This window comes from Oryza glaberrima, chromosome 2, assembly GCF_000147395.1.
Source record: "Oryza glaberrima chromosome 2, OglaRS2, whole genome shotgun sequence".
NCBI lineage: Eukaryota > Viridiplantae > Streptophyta > Magnoliopsida > Poales > Poaceae > Oryza > Oryza glaberrima.
Window position 1 is genome coordinate 13,421,289 of NC_068327.1, and position 21,102 is coordinate 13,442,390.

The window sequence follows — 21,102 nt, forward strand, 5'->3', positions numbered from 1 at the left end:
AAGAACAATCTATGGCAGAACTCCCAATCCCTCTCTCTAGTTTGGCGGCGGCGGCACAAAACCTAGGAGAAGAACAAGAGCAAATTTGTTGCAATTTTCATTAGAATAAACGTTGTCCCCCTCATGGGTCGTGCACAAAGGCATATATAGCCATTACATGGGTTAGAAACTAACTAAGAATCAAATACATCACAATATGGAAATTTCTCTGCAGCACCGTCAATTTGTTTCGGCTCTTGCGGTGAAACCAGAAGGAATCTGTGTCCTGGGCCCTATCCAGCGCGTGGGCCATGAAGTTAGCTTTCCAACGAGTGCTCACACGTCCAAAACGGACTCCGGACGAGAGAGAAACAAGCGTTTTAGTCCATGTATATCCAGGCTGGCCCAAACCGAGTCCGAACTGAATCTTTCCTTTCTTATCTTGAAACTCCTGGTTTTGGAAGGCTTCAATCCATGGAGAAATAATAGATGGACTCCTTCCCAACCCAAGATGGGCCATATGATAGTATAACTCTATCCTGCAAAGCCGACGCTCATCACCATTGTTGTTACTTGCGCGTCACCCGGTCTGCCCGCACAGGATGTCTTCAACTTGCAATTGCCGTTGGTAGAAAGCTCGGAATGACATGCCGTTTGATTTGATGGAAAGTAGACTTGATAACCTTTCCTAATATATAAGCCATTCATGTTGAAAGCCTTCTCATCAATGCAGAATTCGCCATGAACTTCATGAACAGAATAGCATCCAATCTTCCACATGTGCGCTGCTACACCCGTCACCTTCGGCTGGACCCCATGTTGTTTATGCCAGCCAAATCTCTCATGTCTGAAAGTAATCAAGTGCAAAATATTATGTAGCATCAAATTCTCATATATTTCACGCATAGACTTAGAGAGAAACGAGTTCACCTTATGTTCTGATCTGCAAGTAAAGAACAATGTACTTTTGATAGGTATATCTGCATCAGCGTCAAGCTAATGGTAGTAGGGTCATGTCTAGGTGTCCTTGAGATGTTTCTTGTTTCTCTCCTTCTCGATGTTTTCCCACTTCGGCAACCTCAATGACGACATGCCGCCACCACCAGATGTCCTCGTGTCGTACTACTCTAGCGGCGGCGCTTGAATGGTGTTGGCCTCCTTGCTCTGTGGATGTGGTTGGAGCTGGGACTGTGGCATCATTGGTATTATGTGGTGCTGAAGCTGAATCGGTAGTGGTGTTTGCTGATGATGCTGCGGTGGTGGTACAGCGAAAGACAACAGCATGGACTGTAGCTGCAGAGGTGGTACAGTGATGGACAAGCCGTTGACCCTCGATATGAAGGAGATGACGACGGCGGCGGCACAGGAGATGGCAAATTGGCAATAGAAAGCTGCTGGGTAAGGCACAGGGGCATTTTGGTCACTCCACGTAAAATATCGGGCCCACTAAAACTTCATCATCACAGATACACTATTTTAATCGGCGCGGTGTCCGCTGGCAAATTACTACGTTTATAGAGTGTTTTCCCCAAAAAGTGAGTTTGTGCGGTGTTTCACGGCTAAAACCACGAAGTTGGCCTAGGTGGGGTTGGCCGAGGGCCCAGCTCTGATACCAAATGATACAATGGCCCAGCTCTGCTCTGATACCAAATGATACATCCGGCCCAGGCCTAGGCGGGGTTGGCTGAGGGCCCAACTTTGATACCAAATGATACCTCCGCCCTAGGTGGGGTTAGCCGAGGCCCAATAAATTATGGGGTCGGCTCCAATAAATTAAGGTTGCCCCAACAGTTCTTAGGCACACCCACTCGGGGAAAGGCCCAATCTCCCTAAAAGATTAGTCCAATAGGGAGGGGTGGCTCTCCCTTTTAAGGTGGCTTCCTCCTCCCAAGCTAAGCAAGGTAGGTGGGGTTAGCCGAGGCCCAATAAATTATGGGGTTGGCTCCAATAAATTAAGGTTGCCCCAACAGTTCTTAGGCACACCCACTCGGGGAAAGGCCCAATCTCCCTAAAAGATTAGTCCAATAGGGGAGGGGTGGCTCTCCCTTTTAAGGTGGCTTCCTCCTCCCAAGCTAAGCAATGTAGGATTATTCAGAAGTTCACACGGTCGTCGCCCGACTACAACTAGACAACTTGGCCCCTTATTGCGTCTTTGCCAGCGGGTAATAGTGGATGATGCCCTCATCAACAATTTCAAACACCACAATTCAAATTCATCTATCTACCCTATAATCCACCAACTGAGTCTTACATCCTTCATACTTCATCTACCCTATAATTCACCAACTACCTCTTACATCCTTCACACTTCATTCATCAAATCCAACGGCTCATATTCCTCTACCCCGATCGAACGATCGAGATCAGCTCTACCTCTCTTCCGCGTGCGATCGCTCATCACGGCCTCTGTTTCCGCGCTCCCCTGCCAAACCCCCCCACACATCACGCCCTCACCCCTCCCCGTCGCGTCTTCAACCCCCGCCGGCGCCGAGTGCGCCGCTCGTCGCGCCGCCCACATCCACGGTGAGACCCTCTGGATCTGGCAGTCTCCGATCCCCATCACCGTACCCCGCCTCCGCCTCACCGCAATCTCACCCGATTCCGCGCCGCCAGTTCACCGTCGCCCGGATTGACCACCGTCCCCCGCCTCTCCACCGCGCCGATCTCCTCCGCGACTCCCACCGCCGCCGCCGCCGCTTCTCTTGGTTCTTGATTTTGGTTTGGTTTGCTCCGGATTTCTTGAGTCGGGGAGGCTGGGAGGGGATTCGTCTCGTGATTTTCTTTGTCTATTGTTTGATTGATCTACCTATTCAGGAAAATGATCGAGGCAATCGACGAGTACAGCGCCGAAGATCCGCTCCAACCATGGCTAGAGTAAGCAATAAATCCCTCTCTTAGTCCGGTTAATTCATACCAGTTGGTTGAGCCGAAGGATTTTGGCATTTTAGGGATTTATCTGTGGTTTCCGCAAGCTTTGCTGCTCATTGCTGGCCTTGTCTGCTTCCGACAGGAGGGGATTGCTCAAGTCGGCTGGTGGTGATCTACGACCAGACGACGACCTCTACAAGAAGGATCTCCGCTACCTCAAAGTGTGACTGGAATATGTGAGTTCATGAATTCAGATTTGGTTCTGAGGTGGATTGGTTTGGTTTCCTTTTGACATCCAGCTTGTGTTTATCTTTTCATGCATGACGGCGGGGAATTGTGCTGATTCCTGGAGGCTAACCCGATCAGTCAGAGCCATACCAATTACTACTTGTGTAATGCGTTGGTAATATATTGAACCACAGGGTAATCTCTCTCAATAATTTAAATTGGCACAATTAAAGATGTTGGATTAATTGCATCAGTGTGACATCCATGATTTGTTTAGCACTCTGGGCAGTTTTACTGCAAATTTGTTGGTTCTTAACTCTGAAGAATATGTCTAGCTTAGATTGGATGTCTGGCCATTGGGGAGATAGACATAGCAGGATATGGTAGTGCATGCGTTCGCGAAAAAGGATATGGTAGTGCATGAATAATATGTTTAACTGACTATGATCCTACTGCTTGTATGTTCACATCAAAATTTTTCTTTCTTAAAGATCTGATAACGTGGGGGATGCATGTATGTTTGTGATATGGTTCATCAGTATGGATGCATCTTGTCACCCTGAAAGTATACGGTTGCCATCCATGGAATAAAGGGGTGAAGAAGATGGCAAGTGTCAATTTAGAGTGGTAATTTGGGAATCCATGTCGTATGCTTGTCTTAGGAGCTTATGACCCACGTAGACAAGCATGTGGCAATACTACAGTAGCATCTTGGCTTAATCATCTTATCAATTGGAGTATTGTGCATGAAAGTCAGATAAAGGTTTACGACTGAATATGATTGTGTGTTTAAGCCAAATATAATAAATTAATATGCTAATCTTAATTTATTTTCATGATTGTTGATTTGTAGGTAGGTATGCTTGCATTTTCTCCCGAGGGAAAACTCAAATAGTCTCAAATTTAGCTTACAAAACAGGAATTGAAGATCTATGATTTCTCCATTTTTCTTTAAATTAAATCTGTTTTGCAGTTATGAGAAAACAAGGCCATTTGTTATTCTTATGTACGAGTACAACGCTTTGGCAGCAAATTTCTTTACTTACAGTTTCACATCTTACTTGGAGTGCACTGTATAGAAAAATATGATTCAGATTGCATTTCCCATTAAGTATACGCTTCAATAAGCAATTGCGAGGGATGACCTTTGCATCCTTCTAGCTATTTATTTTCCACTTAAGTTCTACGGAGTATCACATCATGTGTCAGTTTTTGATGGCATGCCATCGACGAAGCCAGTTGTGCCTTCTGCTTGAACACAATGGACATTGCCTCCCCACTTGAACAGGTATTCTGTCATGATGTTTTTTTTGACTCCTAATTTGCACTGTGTTGAGATGAATCCTTCTGTACAGACCAAATCTGGAACCTCTGCCTTCATGGACTTCACAGCTCGACAATTCCATTCTCCAAAATCTGTTGTACAGAGCAACAAGTGCAAGACATCACCCTTAATGTTCAAATATATTATGCAATATAGCCTGATCACTTAATGTTCAAATGTGCTCAAGCAAAGTTCCTGCAGTTGCTATTTTAGAGATGTGCAAGAGATAGAATCCCAAATTCTAGAATTGAGGTCATGTCCATGCTGCAATATCCTGAAAACAAAATCAGAATATTACCTTCTTGTATTTGTTCTCTGTAGGAACATGGGCCATTTCGCTAACCCGAAATGATTGGGTGTTAAAAACAAATTGCTTTCAGATATTGCATTTGCCTTATAGAGTTGTTTCCCTTTTGCAACAATGGAGACCTTTCATCCCTTCGAAACTGGCAGGGTACTTCTTGCTTGCCAAAATTCACGAGATGTGAGGATCAAGTCTCAACTAATGATCAAGAAGATGGATTTTCCAACTAGCTATAAGTATCCAGCGGTTCTGCAACTGTTTGCTATCATTTTTGTGCCGAGATGGAACGTTCCCTAGAGAGATAGCTTAGGTTAGCTATCCAGCGGTTCTGCAACTGTTTGCTATCGTTTTTGTGCCGAGATGGAACGTTCCCTAGAGAGATAGCTTAGGTTAGCTTGTTCCTTTGTTCTGTAACTCAGACTGGCTTGTTCTGCCTATTTGCTGAGCCAACAACTTTGCCTTTGTCCGATGCTGTTGCAAGTTAAGCTTGAAACCCCAACAATACATGTATCATACTCGTGCTTTTAGTAAAGCTGGGCGAAAGCCTTTTGTCTAAAAAAAGGTCTGATACCCTGATCACAAGAAAATAATGTGAACAGATAAACAAATGGTGGCAATAAAATTCAGAGATGTCTCCGATACCTCTCATATATGTGTGAGAAAAAAATACTAATTAATTTGGTGAATACAGCTAGAAATTTGTAAGTAGTACAAAAGATTACCGTGGCGTTAGCACGGGCATGCTACTAGTCTACCCTATAATCCACCAACTGGGTCTTACATCTTTCATATTTTGGGTCTTACATCTTTCATATTTCATTCATCAAATCTAACGGACGAAAATGATCCACCGCTTCAGATCCAACGAACCATACCTCCCTCACCTCCCACCGCGCGTCGCTCCCATCCCACGGAATCGCCGCACCGCTCCCATATCCCAATCCCACGGAAACCGCATCCGCCATCATCGCCGCACCCTCGCTCTCCCCGCGTCGCGCCGACCCCCAATCCCAAACCCCCCGCAGCAGCTCCACCTGCGCCGCCGCCGGATCGATGGGAACGAACCCCCGCGCTCGCACCAGCATCCAGATAGGCGCCGCCTCACCGATCTCCTCTGCGCCGCCGCCCACGATTCGCCGTCGTCGCTCACAAATCGTCGTCGAAGATTCGCTGCCCGTCGTCGACGACTTCATCGCTGCCACCTCCGACTTCTTTGCCCTCGATCTCCGTCACTGAGCGTCATCCACCGGCATCCTGATCACCGCGTGTAGTCTTCGCTCCGGTAAGTTTACGTTAATAGACTGATTCATGTCTGTTTGCTATTTTTATTGTTCGCGGCTATTTGTTCTAATCACCCTTTTTTGTTTGCGGGAAGGGTTTATAAATTGCAGCAGCGAGCCAGCGAGGCGATTCATCGATATTAAAATGTTGTGCATATCTCATATCTGTCATCTCGTAGTATGATAGCTTGTGTGTTATAGCTCGTGGACAACGACAATTTCTATAGATTCTTGTTTACAGCATGAACCAACTGTGAACAATTGCAATCTTTACTTGTTGATGATCATGGGTGAAGCTCACGTGTCTTTTCTCTAGGATTGGTCACTGATATGCCATTACAGTTACACCTGTGAATTTAATATTTTTTACCCTACGTATATCGCTCGCATTGCAGCTGGTTTATTCCATAATAAACAACTTCTTTTCACAAGGTTATCAGTGATTAGATTCTTTGGGCATACGAATCTTTAAAGTTTGATTTTCTTTTTGGCATGTTTGGATGGGTATTTTGATTTAATCTAGATCATTTTACGTTTTCATTTTTTACGGAATCTCATAACTGTACTTTTGTAAAATCATGGGAAAAGAATTCCCATGTGCTCTCAGGGAAGGAGAAAAATAAGAGGAAATGTTAAGAAAAGAAAGGGCATCTGATCACCCTTCTTATTTTTAATGCAATTTGTAGACAACTATGCAATCGGTTCCCTCTTAGTAATTTCTAATGGAAAAAAATTGTTGAAGCAAGGGAAAATTGCTTACCCTTGCTTAAAATTCAGTTCAGTCTAGAAACTCATGCAGCCCAAAAAGTTTCCATTATTTAATTGTTGCAATTTTCAATCATGCTTTAAAAACCATAATGTTAGTCATACTCAAAACCATACTGCTAGGAAGTAAAAACAGCACCTACACTGACTCACCTTAATGACTATGACAATTAGATTTAATGGTGGTTACAGAATGAATCATGAATACTGTGTTCTCAACATATATTTGCAGAATAAATTTTGTCAAAAAAACTCAAATTCCTTGGATTAATATCACTGTCTTGGTAGTTAGTAATATTTAACCAGAATATGGTTCCTTGGATTAATTTTACTTTCTTGGGAGAAATTATATGGCATTCTCTTCATTTTTTGTATGGATGAGGACAAGTGTATAAATTAGGTGCCATTCTCTTCATTTTTTTTGCATGGAGTATCACAAGTATATAACCAGCGCTGTAACTTGTTGTCACCCTTAAAAAAATCACTTGTTTTCAAATTGATAAGGGTACAGGGGTACAGAATTAGCTCTGTCCTACGATTGCGTTAACTATTCAGGTGTTATATGCCTGTTATAGCATATATCAATACCATAGAGGTCTTTTTTTAAAAAATTCAGATGCATGACTATATACGATAGTGCTGATTGGAAAATATGCTGAGACTATGCCATGTAAAAAAAGTGAAACAGGCAAACAAAACTGAAAATAATCTATGCATCTTATCCTAGGAAAATAGTTTGTCCACTTCCCTGAGTCCCACGTTTACGTTTACATTCATGTTTTGTGTTGTTTCAGTGTACTATTGTGAACTGTGGTTTCTAGGAGCTGATTGGGAAGCTGTTGATTTTTAATTGTTCAGGTTTGCATATCATGAAAGATCCCATATTCGAGATTACTTGTATATAGCATACGGTAAAATCACCAATGAACAGAGGTAAAATTACTTGTCTATAGTAATTTTCCACTGTACATAATATTTCTTTCAAAAGATAGAATGCAGCCTGGTAAAAAAACCTGGGACAACGTGCAGCAGACGATGATCTGTGGAACCATGGTTGTGGCTGATGCTTTTTGCTGGAGAATGGAGTGAGGGTTGATGCATCATATATTAAAGGTAACTATTTTTCAGTATACCGGGCTGAGGGTAGCATTAGTTTTTAGGGTTATATATGTATGGATTTTATCTTAATGTCGGAGCTCTATTGACGATGGGTTGAGACTTGATCCCATGTCGTTGGTTTCAGAATTTCAGTCATATTCAGCATTTTGACAGCATATGGACATGTTCAGAGTAGCATGTACTGTCTGAATTTACAGCGGTATACATGCTGATAGTAGCATGTACGGATGTAATTTCTGGACTTTGGCGTGCTATTTCACTGCTCTTGCTCATCGAAATCTTGCTGCTCATGAACTGCTCGATTTGATATCATGTTAAGTGATCAGGTCCCATATTTGAGATGATGTTGTTCTTTTCCAGTGCATTCCTTACTTCTATGTACTTTTCAAATAATCTTCGATTTATCAGTACAAATAATTTGTGCTATTTTGGAATGTTTTCTTTTCCAATTTTCTATCAAAAAAAAATCATGTGCCTCATGTTTATGTTTAACAGTGTGGTTTGGCATCTATTGAGCTACAGTGAGTGTTATTTACAAGGTAGCCAATGACAACAGAGGTGGATGCCTACATCATGGTCTTAGCCTCGTAGGGCACATGAAGGGGCTGTCCTGGTGAAGTGCTGGGGAGGCGACGACCTCTGGGGCGGTGAGGTCAGCTTGACTGCATGGTGTGTACTTTGACTGGTATTACATGATTTGGTCAACTTATCGTTTTGAAATATGATACACTGATTTGCATGATTTTGTGTTGTACCTAATTGGCAGGATTGTCAATAGTTGTATTATTCCCCACTTGATGATCAAGCATGATTCCCCTTAAGATATGGTGTTGTTTAATGTTGGTGTTTATGCTGACTCTTTGCCATGTAAAACATTGAGCAAGCTAAAATTTAAATGAACTAATTTATGCTGATCAAGGCCTAGCATTTTTCTTTGTTTTGAAACACCTTTCGTTTCACCTCTCTGTAGCACAAGCAAGGCATTTCAAGTTCAACACAATGAAGTGCATAATGGGCTATTGGGCTGTTAAATAAATCTGAAGCATGCAATGGCTGTAGATACCTTATTACTCTCCTACATATTGGATCAATCAGAATTGTGGAGGTTTTGTGGGGATCTGGATAATATTTTTTTGAATCAGTGGTCATAGTATGCGTATAATAGATTATTATTGAGATAATTCCTTGCTACTTAACTAGATTTGTAACCCCTCCCGAATTCCTTGCTACTTAACTAGATTTGTTACCCCTCCCATGCGATTCCCAGAGATGTATAGTTATCAAACCATCAAGTGGTTATTGTGGTTTATGTGTATTACATTTTGTATTAAGAACAACGGAATGTGGAAGCATTTCTCTGGCGATTTGGATGTGCAATATTTGAACTACATAAAATATTATCATAGCGTTAGCACGGGCATATTACTAGTAATTAAAATTTTCAAACATGTAAATATGGTGTGGGCACAGTGCCATATACAACAACATGCAACCAAGATTTATAATTCACCAATGAAAATGAAAATTGCTCATCAAAAATGGACTATGTGAATCCAATGATCCATTATATAAATTAAAAATAACACATCCTACAAGTATGAAAAAGTATGAATGGTTCGATTATAAATAACAAATATGAAAGTAATATAAATTATTGCAGAAATAATTAACAAAAAAGGACTCCAAAGGCCAAACGTGGTAATGACATATCCTACTAGTAAAGGACACATGGATCATAATTCCTGTTAACTATGCTATAGTTTATATTCAAAATTTAGATGGATCGCAAAGAAACAGTGATACTGTCCTTAAGGTTGTAAAAATCATTCATATTTCCATGTTCAGATAATGCAAACTGAGTAGGCTATATTCTATTAATCACAATCGATAAATGAATTGTACTTCATTTGATAATTAACAGTGATAATTTCCAAGTATAGTGCTCAAGAACAAAATAAAACACTTCACAAAAATCTGAAACGTGATCTGGACAGTGGGGGACGTCGTCGGAGAGGGCGCCATGGACGAGGGGCACCAGGGTGCGATCGCCGCCAGAGACAACACGCGGGAGAGAAAAAGGGGGAAGAGCGGGAATTTTCTCCCGCGCTCCTCCACCATGGGTCCGCAAATGAGCCCCAGCACTGGGGACCTAAGGAGATTATTTGAGTGCCTTCCTATTTTGGGGGCTTTAGTAAGGGTCCTGTTGGATCTCAGTTTTTGGTCTTAACTCTCAAAACAGTTTTTGGTCTTAACTCTCAAAAATTGTTTGAGGGCTATGTTTAGAGGCTATGCTGGAGATGCTCTAATACACCAAGCGATACATGTATTGTTTTTTTTTCTTCTTATAGAATTTTCTTTTAAATTACTTATTCGATTTATAATCCGATTACACCATTGTGTTTGTTGCAATTAAATCTTTACAACAAGATCTTACATTACTATATTTTGAGAAAAGAAATATCTACATTGTAAATTACTTTTATTATATATGTAAGTTATTTTTATCATATATATAAATTACTTTTCGATTTGATTAAATTACTTCTTATATATTCATAATGTTGTGAGTTGTTTATTTTATTATTATTTTTAGTCAATTCCATAATTTTTGCTGATTAAATTTAATTTCTAGATAGACTCATGTTTTTACCTCCATAACGAATCTACTTTTAATGTCATGATAAAGTTATTTCCTTTCGTTTTAAGTTACTAGTGGGTGCCCCTGCGTTGCAATGGAAGAAGAAAATATATTTATGAATTCAAATCACACCAAGAACAATGATGTTAGATAATCATCGGGTGTATGTTTGTTGTATCAAAAACATTAATACACAATAATTATATCACATCTTTATAGTGTTCCTAATTAAATAACAAGAACAATAAAAAATAGTTGAATAAAACATCACGGTAAGAAATAAAATAGTGCCCCTCTAATCGGAATACCACTTAGCTAAACAAAAAAGTTAACTCATGGCATACAGAGACATGAGTAACATTATGATCATGCAAAAGAAGGCGAATTATGATGAAGCAATGCAAGCACAAGAATTGTTAATAAATTCCGATTCAATCTTCATTGTACAGATAACTACAAATAGCACCTTGGTCGTCACAAGCTTGGACAGAAGCATTGTTTCATAAACTGAATTTCAGCTGCTCCACAAGCTTCAATCTCCACGGTACAAATGACAGTACCACATTATTAACTATTCGAATGCTAAATGGAGAATGGTGCAATGATTAGTCATCTACAAGGTCCTAGTGAATTTGAAATAAAGTTGATCAGTGACATTACGTGTTAAACATCAAAGTTCCAGAAAAACAATTGCACCAAATTTAAATAAAGATGGGAATTATCTTGTTGCAAACCCCATGATAGGTAATCGACGATAATTAAAATTCTACAAATAATGCACAAGAGTGATTCTCCGGTGCTCTCTATTGGTAATAGAATTAATCGGAGCAATTTTTTTTTTAAATCTAAGGGATCAGATCTATTCTACTACTAACTTAGTAAATGGTAGTAGAACCGTGTAAGGGATAATTGTCTAATAAAATAATAAAATAAAAACATCGGAGAAAAAGTCAGACAAATATTTTTGACTCAGCTAAAACTTAAACTTGGGCTTTCTTGTTCTCCATGATGAATCAAGGCGGCGGCACGAGGCTTTCGGTCCTGATCGAGGACAGATAAGCAATCTTGCAGCCTGGCTACCCAATTAGCAGCTACCGTGTTAGTTTTGATGTGAACATGTATTCATGCATCTTCATCCAAACAAATCGTATAGGAGTATAAAAAACTGAATAGCGCTATTCAAGTGCATGAGTTGCTTGATATATATGACAAGTGATCCTCTCACCGCAAATCAAAGGCAAGAGATAAAAAAAATAATTTCTCATTATGCGCGAGATCTAATCATGCAAATTTCTCGAAGAGAAAAAGAATAGAAGGCACAAATCATATAAAGAAAAACTTAACATTATAGCCTAATAAATCAATGGCTAAGATCGTTTCTACTAATAGTATCATACAGCAGAGAGCACCGGAGAATCACTCATCCCACAGATATTGCTGTTGCTCCTCTTCGTTGATGCAGATTGGAAGCCATGCGTAGCATCAGCGTCACAGACCATCTCTAGGCAGTGCGGCAGCCCTGACAGCTGCGGCAGCAGGGAGATAGGGGACAGGTCAGGGCGACCACGGGGCCCTCGAACTGTTGCCGCCGCTGCTTCGAGCTGCAGCTCTCCGGCCGTCAGATTCCGAGGATGAACAGAAGAGAGGGGGGAGGAGACGAAGGAAGAAGAAAAGAGTAATTTCGTCTATAACATTTAGAATATGGGTTGAAGAGGTAAGTAGTGGTATTTATCTAATAACTCTGAAGTTATAATGGTATAATTCCAAATAGTTGAATTGTAATGGCATATTTTAAAACCATGAAAATTATAATGGCATGATCTAATTAACCCTTTTATTATTGTCATTGAACAGAGGGAACATTGAGTTAGATAACTCTAAATTAGATGGATGGAACTCAAACATTACAGCAGGGAGAAGACATACATAGTATAGTCTCCTCCAAGAACAACATAATTTTGTACCCTATTGCGTTAATCAGCTATTAGCAACATCCTTGTCTCATGCAGATCGAGGACACATCTGGCAATGGCGGCTCAGATCGAGGACACATGAGCCTATGGCGGAACAGATTGATAATGCTCCTCTATGGCGACACAGAAGGAGGCCTCCCAGGTGGTGATGGTGCAGATTGACAACTCCTCTCGGTGACGGAGTACACCCTCTGTAAAAAAAGAACATGTTGGGCCACAGTAGAACCTGGGCGCCATGAAGGCAATTGTCTACCTCACCCAGGCGATCTCTCGGTATTTCTGCTCTACCATGTCGTCACAAATAGGCAGAATATGTAAAAGTGAGCCTATTAAGTTCAAGAAAACATATTGTTTTATATCGTTTCAGACAAACCCGATTCTATAAATAATTAGGCAAAATTGGTTATATAGCATCGAAAGTTCACGTTTTTGGTTTTATAGCACCGAAAGTTACCGGTTCACTTTAATAGCACCCAAAGTTCACCATGTTCCCATTTTTAACACTTCCGTCAATTCTCGATCGTTTTCCGTCCGTCTTGATCCAGCCACACACACGATATGACGTTTTTACCCCTCACAAGTACAAGTATAATGCATGTCAATGAAGGGTAGAAATGTCATATCATGTGTGTGGCTGGATCAATAACGATCAAGACGGACGGAAAAATTGACGAAAGTGCTAAAAATGGGAACAAGGTGAACTTTGGATGCTATTAAAGTGAACCGGTAACTTTCGGTGCTATAAAACCAAAAACGGGAACTTTGATGCTATATAACTAATTTTTTCAAATAATTAATATTTGATCTGAATTGAACTTTAAAATTGGTAATTCAGCGACTATCAAGCATCACCCTAAAAACATTAGTGAGTTCACACATAGATCTAATAATTTTTCTCAACATAACTGCAAGATCACTTGAGCTTACATATAACCTGATTTAACCTGGTTTTGCCAACTGGCGCGTTAGTTTTCATCTTTGATAGCTGCTTCTAAGTAATCTAGTAGTCGTTAGTATTTCTTCAAGGAAAAAAAAAAGACACTGCAATAATGTTTGAGAAATATTTCTTCTAACTTTGTATTCCACAAGCCGAGAATATCTGGGACACTAATGCCTTTTTTCAGTTGTGATAACTTTTATAGCTATACAGTTTCCTTAATCATATGAGATGCTTTAACATAAAAGTTTTTATAGCCCAAGAGCGATAGTCATTATCCTTTATTTGTTACTATGCATTTTGTGCCTTACCATCTTGCTCCTATGTGTAGAAAGTTGTAGTGCAGAATTCCTTGCAGTAACTTATATGAAGCGATGCCCTGGATGAATTTAGAACCGAGGTAGCTGTCTGCAATCCAGTTTTATGACTGCAAAAAAGGAAAGAAAAATACCTTAGCTTCGATACTGAATACCATCATGTTTTGTTTTCTCACATCTGTGAATTGAGGCCAATTAGAGGGAGAAGAACAGAATTTGCATGAATAAGGAATCATGTAGGAGAAATTTGCAGGAATTATAAACATGTTTACAATACACAAATTATTGAGCGACCAGAATCATGTATGAATGATCCATAGTTATCAACTGATCTACAATACACTAAAGATGCAAAATCTCTGCCTTGACTGTTCACTAAAGCTTTATATCTCCATGACAAGGGATTTGAACATGTATATGCAATTAACAGAAAAAAGATTTGTTAAGAAGAAAATAGAGTGAAACTAAATTCATTTGTGAAACAATAAATCAGCAACTCAACTGAATTTATTAGTCGCACAACTAATGTACAATATATGCCATCAGTCCACATTAACTCGATAGATGCCCTTATTTGGCCAGTGAATAGCGGTTAGAGAACAGACAGAAATTTTGATCAAGCTTGAAGTCCATTCAAGATAGATCTAAAAAATAATAGCTAATATAGATTATGAAATGGACTTCTGGAACAAAGTAATTTATAGTTCTTGATAAATAAGATGATGCAGTAATCTGAAATCTCACATAAATGAAAAAACACAGACCAAAATCCTTTGTGCTCCAAAAGACATAACAGATGGCATAAAATGGAGGGATCAGATTTTTCACAGTTCTCCAAATCGAAGGAGATGCGTACCTTTGAGCTCGATTTTTGCGGAGATTGTGCACATATGCATTTATGCTACTTCATCAGGATGCCCTCTAATTTCCTATTTCCTGCTTAAGAAGAGAACACCTAATCACATGGTTGATCCAATCCTTAGCCATCAACAATGTATTGTTCCAAGAAAACATGAGCCATAAACCCTTTTCTATACAGGACATTATATGAAGCAAAGAAGGTGATGTCAAACCATTACATAAACAAATCTAACCATTTCCATGCTACAACCAATGTACTCTATATGTCAAGCAAACTCATGCTTAATGTCATTGTGAGAACCAGGTAATCCAAAAAAAGCATGCCAAATCCAAAGATCTTTCGAAGCAACAACTTCCAGTATTATAGTAGGCTCATGAACATGGCCTTGGTACATGCCAGACCAAGCTGTTGGACAGTTTTTCCACTTCCAGTGCATGCAATCTATGTTCCCAAGCATACCTAGAAAGCCTTTTTGTTCTCCAATTGCAAGCAATCTATTAGTATCATCTTGATTGGGAGACCTTAAATATTCATTCCCAAATATTTCAACAATAGCTCTCACAAACCTTCTAAGATTTGACAAAATGGTGCTCTCAGCCATACCAAGATAATCATCCAAAAAATCAGCGGGCACACCAAAAGCAAGCATTCGTAAAGCAGCAGTAATCTTTTGCAATGGATGTAGTCCAAGTACTCCAGCAGCATTTCTCCTTTGAACAAAATAATAATCATGATTTTGTACTGCATGCACAATGCGCATATACAAAGATTGAGCCATTCTAAACCTACAAGTTAACAAATATAAAAAGTATCATTATAATAGGAACAACTAACGATGAAAACAAAATATTTAAAATGGTGTAAAATGATTATTGCGTACCTTCGACGAAACAAAACCAGACCATATGTAGGATTATCACAAAAATAGTCCCTCATTAATCTTGCAAGTCTTTTCGTTCTATCGCGATTAATCACTATATGCCCCGGAATAGAACCTCTTCTACCTCCTACATTGCGTTGGGCTCGTTGGTGATGCTCTATCATGACTGTTGTTGCCATAATAAACACATCGTCATCATCCGATGACGATGACTCCAAAGCAATTTGCATGGCTACACTACGGCGCCTCATTATGAAGTGGTGGTGGAGAAGCAAGCAAAGAAAGTGAAGTGTAGAGTGGTAGAGAGGTAGTATGAGGGGTGACATATATATAGAGGTTTGAAAAACTAGCCGTTGGAAACTAGCCGTTGGAATATGAAGAGTCCAAAATGGAGAGTCTGTTGGAGTGGATAGAGAGTGCAGATTTTTTGGAGAGGGAACTAGCCGTTAGGATTTTGAGAGTCTAAAATGGAGAGTCTGTTGGAGTGTGTAGCAGGTTTGGAGAGGAATCTTTTTGGCTAGTTAGCTAAATAGACAAATGGAGAGCCAAAAATAGCGATGCTGTTGGTGTTGGAGATGCTCTAATGTAGGAACGTACATGGACACGTTTCATGGCGACACGCTCCTCCTCCGCACCACCCACGCGCGATTCCTACGGATCGCGATCCACAATCAGGAAAGAAAAAAACATGCTCGCGCCGCTCTCCTTCGCCACTGATGAACCCTGAGTTCCTCTCGACACTCAAGGCTGTTGTTGGCCCGATCTTTCGGTGAGTTGTGATAACTACGATTTGGGAGAAATGTTGACGATCCGACTACAACCGTACGAGACGTTGTGTTGCGCTTTAGCGATCGATACACCTCTCCGTGGGTTATTGATCTTGCTGGTGCAGATCAACCCTATTCCTGCAAGCAAATCGAAGAAACAAGTAAGAACAAGATAAAATCAATCTGATATTGCAAATAGGAATTTAATACAAATGATAAGTTGGGGTTCTGAAGAACAAGCAGACGGACGGTCTAGCCGACACGCGCGCTGCAAGCAAGTAGCAATGGCTAAACTTTAATCTATCAAAACCCCAGAAACTCTAAAGGGCTACCTAGCTATTTAAGGAGGTGGGAGGTCCTCTAGGTCGTCCTCCACCTGGTTGGGGCGCACCCCACATGGGCCCCACTTGGGCCTGGGTCCCAGACGAAGTTACAAGCCCATAGGCCCATTACAGGTGTCGCAACACCTTGTTTCTTCAGTTTCTGCCGACTGAGATGGAATTTGGCAATGAGGTTGGATCCATTGGAAAGAGGACTCCGAGAGCTTTCCATCAAGTACTCATGGGCCGAAAACGGAGGTCGTATGTAGATTCGGCGGCCGTTTGAAGTCAGCAGTATAGCAGGTGGCCGAATTGGATTCTGGCACTTGGAGGACTCGAACTTGATATCTTGTTGCTCATCCATGATGTGAGCAACAGGTATATCCAAAGTAGCCATGGTCACATCCGCCACGGCTCATCATCTCGTCGCGAATCCCCTCCGCCTCCGCAATCCGCGGCGGCACCACACCTTCCTCCCGTCCCGCACCTCCCCCTAGATCGCCGCCACCGATCCCGCGTCCTCCACCGTAGCCGAATCCCCTTCGCCGCGCCCATCGTTGGATCGAGCGCTGTCGTCATATCCACCTCCACCGCTGTCCAGTCTGCCGCCCCACATCCCCGTCCCCGGCGTTTCTCCACCTCGCACTCCACGCTGCATCGCCTGCCGTCGACGCTCGTCGCCGTCGTGCCCCGCCATCGCCTGCCGACGGCCTCCAGCACCTACCTCCGCCTGTCTCCTCGCCTCCCGCCCCCTCGCTCTCCCCCAAACGCCACCGCCTCCATCCACGCCACGCAGTCGATCCCCGCTCTGCTCCCCTGCGTGCCCCCCTATGCGTGCGCACTCTTCCTGCCGTGTGATCTCCGTCACGCCGCCACAGAGAATCACCGTCGCCTCCCACCACGTCAAGGCAGGGGTCGAGCAGGCCGGCAGGCCATGGACGGCTGTGCCCAACGCTCTTGACATGTACTACATTGCTTCGTGCCATTGCTCCCGTAGTGCTCGATCAAATGCCTTTAGTTTTTTTCCCCCAAAAAGTTAGGCAAAAATTCAGTTCAGCCTAGACATTCATGCAGCCCCAAAAGTTCACCATTATTTAATTATTTCAATTTTCAATCATGCTATAAAAACCATAATGTTAGTCATACTCTACCATACTGCTAGCAAGTAAAAACAGCACCTACACTGACTCACCTTAATGACAATGACAATTAGATTTAATGGTGGTTGCAGAATTATCACCCCACTTACATGGTCAGGTTGTGACGAAATATCATACATACATCTGGTCAGTATAACACTATATCCTACCATTTATCCCTTGTTCTGCATTTTTTTTGTAGATGGACCTTTCTGTGCAATTAATTAAAGGCACTCAACTTTTGTACTATGATCTCTGAACAAAGAAATTTTGTGAAGGGGGAAGTCTTTCTGAAATTGACCATCTGGAAAAAAAGGTTCTGACATTGCTTTCTATGATCAACAGTCAATTGTTACTAAATTGCAGGGCCTAACCTTTGTATGTGCTATGAGTCAATCCAATGAAGGCATAAATTTTTAATTATCGTTGTCCAATTCTGGTGTTGCCTTGAATTGTGGGAGAGGTACTACTAACGTGCATATGACCAGGTGTCCTATACATTGTAGATGAGATCATTTTGTGAAAAATTAAAACCATCTCATTATGGTAGTGTCTGAGTTGTGAAGTTGCTGATGAAACATCCAAACTGAATGAAGTTTTTTTTGCTGTAAGTGTGATTACTGTATTTAGGAGGTCAGCGGTAATTTATTTTTTAAACTCTCTCGCTGATTTGGTTTCATTTCATTTAGGTAGATAATGTGCTAAATTTATTACAAATCAACATTCTACCTTGCCCATCACCATCGTTCTCCATCATGATCGACCTTCTCTCCAGTCTCTCCAAGGTGAGTCACGCAAACCTTCTCTTGTGTCAATTTTATTGAGTTATGTATTATTTTTTGCTGATTAAAAAGGATGTGGCTGCATGTTTTGATTATTTTTTTGCTGTTGCAGTAGACAAACCACAGCTTTGCTGTTGCAGAAGGCAAACCACAGCTCGTGTCCCTAGCGCAAGCGGGGAATGAGATCTCTCATGAGAGTTTGAAGCGTGAAGGCTGTTTTTCTTGCGGGTTTCTTGTGTGAGATTGGGGTTTCATGTCTGTATGTGTGTATTTGTGTGGACATCTAACTTTCTGGTGTTGTGCAGACCTAAGTATCTTGGATCCGTTTGTGATCGAAGGTCTTGACTACTCTCTTTTGATCCATAGTATTGTGTCAAATAAATTTGATATGTAGCTTTGGTGTCCTTAAATGGCATGGTTATTTTATAACTGTAGTGGTGGCAGCTTCGAAATTTGCATTGCTCATGTAGACAGGGGACAAATTATTTTTTTTGGCATGTGCTCTTTTGCTTGGAGTATTGTGTGCCTATATAGCTGATTGAGCTATGTTTAGAAGCACTGAACAAGAATCATTACAGAATAGGGGCACTGAATAAAATCTCTTCTCTCCGCATGACCCTGATTCTTATTTCCTTATTTTTGGGATCGGTTTTATCATTCATATATTCAAGCATATAGGTGCAATGGTGAAGTTGATTTGATTCTCTGTTATTGCTTAGTGTCTTCTATATATTATGGTATTAAAAAATCCATTTCAGTACATGCACCATGTTTTTGTCTTAATTTTCTGCTGTGCAGTTTACCCATCTACCTTTCTGGTAGCTCTTTCACGTCATGATCCCCACATCACAATCTATATATTTCAGTTATAGTTAGAGAGGAAACGTCGAATTTGTTATGAGCTTATGAGGATTTAATTGATACCAAAAATTGATTTTTGTAGAGTTGCATTTAAAATCTGAAGAAGTTACTTGCAATGGATAACAATGGTGGGGATTCCGCCTCAAGATCGTTGAAAAGATCAGGTCCGACTTTCATCCACCCAGACATAGTCATAGTCATTGCTCGATTGAGATATTTTTTCCTCCTAATTTTACAAACACCTCCCTTGGGTCCTTTTGCCGATATAACTAATCTAATTGATGCCAAGTTGACAAACAAGCGTGCCGCTGTTAACCAAAATGAAATCAATGTTCCAAAAGACCGTGACAACTGTGAACAGATCAATAAGGACTCTACAGATAAGATTCAGACAGCCTCAACAATTGGATTTGGTAGCCTACTCAGAATGTTTTTCTTTTTTAATATGATATATTTGTAAGGCTAACACCAACATTACGATTCTATGGTACATGCAATGAAAATGTGTGTTCTGTCATGACGCCCGTGCATCTACCATCTACAGAGTCTACTTTTCCTCCCTGCCTCTACAGTGGCATCTTCAACCTCCAGCCGGCTGGAGATAGAGCCCGATGCCGCCATTGCCGTCGATTTCCCCTCCAAATCCGGTCTCCTCTCTCGTGTTATTTCAAAATTAGTTGAGGGGAAATATTCCTCTTATCCTCCTCTATCCTTTCCCCCAAGAATCGGACTTTATCCCCAAGAATCAACGCGGAATCTAGCTCGATTCGTGTTTATCTCTCCAAACCAAACCCTAGAAAATCCCGGCTCCGATTCTCTCGTTGTTGGATCGATCTCTCTCTCCCATGGCTATAAATAGAGTCCCCTCCCTCTCCTCTTTCGGCTGGCATCTCTACCTCTCTCCGCCGTCGCTTGTAGCGTCGTCGCCGCGTTCGTCTTCTCTGTCCACCGCCGGCAGCCGCTCCAGCCGCCCCTAGCAGTCGCCTCGTCCCCAACCTGTGCCGCCACCTCCCTCGGCATCGCAGCACCGAGGAGAAGCCTGTCCACCCCTCCGTTGCCGCTGCTCGTCGCCGGAAAGTCGCCGTCGTCGTCGTCCCGACTTCGCCGCCGTTCGGAACTCGTCGCTGGTCGTCTTCCATCGTCGTTCGTCGTCGTGCCGCCCCTTGGTGAGTTTGTCTCGTCGTCCCCTTCGCGTAGATGCCCTCGGTTGGTCCGGCCGAGTCCTCTAGCGCCGGTGGCCGTGTGGTCCAGTGCCTTGTTCCGGTGATGATGTCATAAAGCCCTTTTCTTTTCTGAAATAAATCGTTAATCCTTTTCTGTATAAGGCTAAAATCAGTTTAATCTTGTAAAATTCATAACTAATTCAGATGAACTCGGAATGAGGCCGTTCAAGTCTCTAAATTCATCTAAAATCATGATCTATTTGGTTTTTATTAGTCTTTTTCCTCGTTTTGCGTGTTAGCTTGTCGTTTCCATCGTTGCGAAGGTTTGTGAGTGCGTCGGAAGTGTTCAAGAAGACTAATTGAAGACCGATTATTGCAAGGCAAGTCATATAGATCCCAAACACAATCCTTTGACCATGTTGATCCTATATTTAAATTCTCTATTTATTTCAACTGTGCATTTATTTTTCGAATGTCACCGGGTGGTGTGAACCTATTCCTTTGTTATGGCCAGTTTGCATTGATTACCCTATTCCTTGATACCTTGGATAACAAATTGATTAGCTTGAACCTTTTATATATATATATATATATAT

The 21,102-nt window shown here is 41.4% G+C and overlaps 1 protein-coding gene and 3 long non-coding RNA genes across 27 annotated transcripts; all 4 read left to right on the plus strand.

Moving 5' to 3' along the window:
- The first annotated feature begins 2,371 nt into the window (after positions 1–2,371).
- LOC127762831 (uncharacterized) lies at positions 2,372–5,291 on the plus strand. 5 transcript variants are annotated; one of them, XR_008015595.1, is made up of 5 exons: positions 2,372–2,502; positions 2,794–2,853; positions 2,928–3,270; positions 3,929–4,363; positions 4,431–5,291. It is a non-coding gene; the product is annotated as an uncharacterized LOC127762831 (long non-coding RNA). The 5 variants fall into 5 exon arrangements; XR_008015592.1 differs by having other exon boundaries at positions 2,990–3,270; positions 4,431–5,280; XR_008015593.1 differs by having other exon boundaries at positions 2,384–2,502; positions 2,593–2,853; positions 2,990–3,270; positions 4,431–5,290.
- A 187-nt stretch (positions 5,292–5,478) lies between these two features.
- On the plus strand, positions 5,479–9,540 carry LOC127762832 (uncharacterized). 6 transcript variants are annotated; one of them, XR_008015598.1, is made up of 4 exons: positions 5,587–5,985; positions 6,079–7,861; positions 8,363–8,536; positions 8,838–9,540. It is a non-coding gene; the product is annotated as an uncharacterized LOC127762832 (long non-coding RNA). The 6 variants fall into 6 exon arrangements; XR_008015600.1 differs by lacking the exon at positions 8,838–9,540 and adding an exon at positions 8,634–8,831; XR_008015601.1 differs by lacking the exon at positions 8,838–9,540 and having other exon boundaries at positions 5,593–5,985; positions 6,079–6,130; positions 7,607–7,861; positions 8,363–8,831.
- A 2,399-nt stretch (positions 9,541–11,939) lies between these two features.
- LOC127764645 (uncharacterized) lies at positions 11,940–13,035 on the plus strand. The gene is made up of 3 exons (XR_008015927.1): positions 11,940–12,219; positions 12,360–12,434; positions 12,515–13,035. It is a non-coding gene; the product is annotated as an uncharacterized LOC127764645 (long non-coding RNA).
- A 3,893-nt stretch (positions 13,036–16,928) lies between these two features.
- Positions 16,929–19,730, plus strand: LOC127764759 (uncharacterized). 15 transcript variants are annotated; one of them, XR_008015953.1, is made up of 5 exons: positions 16,929–17,525; positions 17,903–18,016; positions 18,207–18,307; positions 18,390–18,485; positions 18,595–18,845. XR_008015953.1 is itself a non-coding variant. In XM_052289674.1 (4 exons), exons 1-4 carry the CDS (start codon positions 17,392–17,394, stop codon positions 18,595–18,597), a joined length of 288 nt encoding a protein of 95 aa, XP_052145634.1. In that variant the 5' UTR covers positions 16,929–17,391; the 3' UTR covers positions 18,598–18,845. The 15 variants fall into 15 exon arrangements, 2 of the variants coding, with proteins under 2 accessions (XP_052145634.1, XP_052145633.1); XR_008015948.1 differs by adding an exon at positions 19,426–19,730 and having other exon boundaries at positions 16,929–18,307; positions 18,595–18,820; XR_008015950.1 differs by having other exon boundaries at positions 16,929–18,016.
- The last annotated feature ends 1,372 nt before the right edge of the window (positions 19,731–21,102 follow it).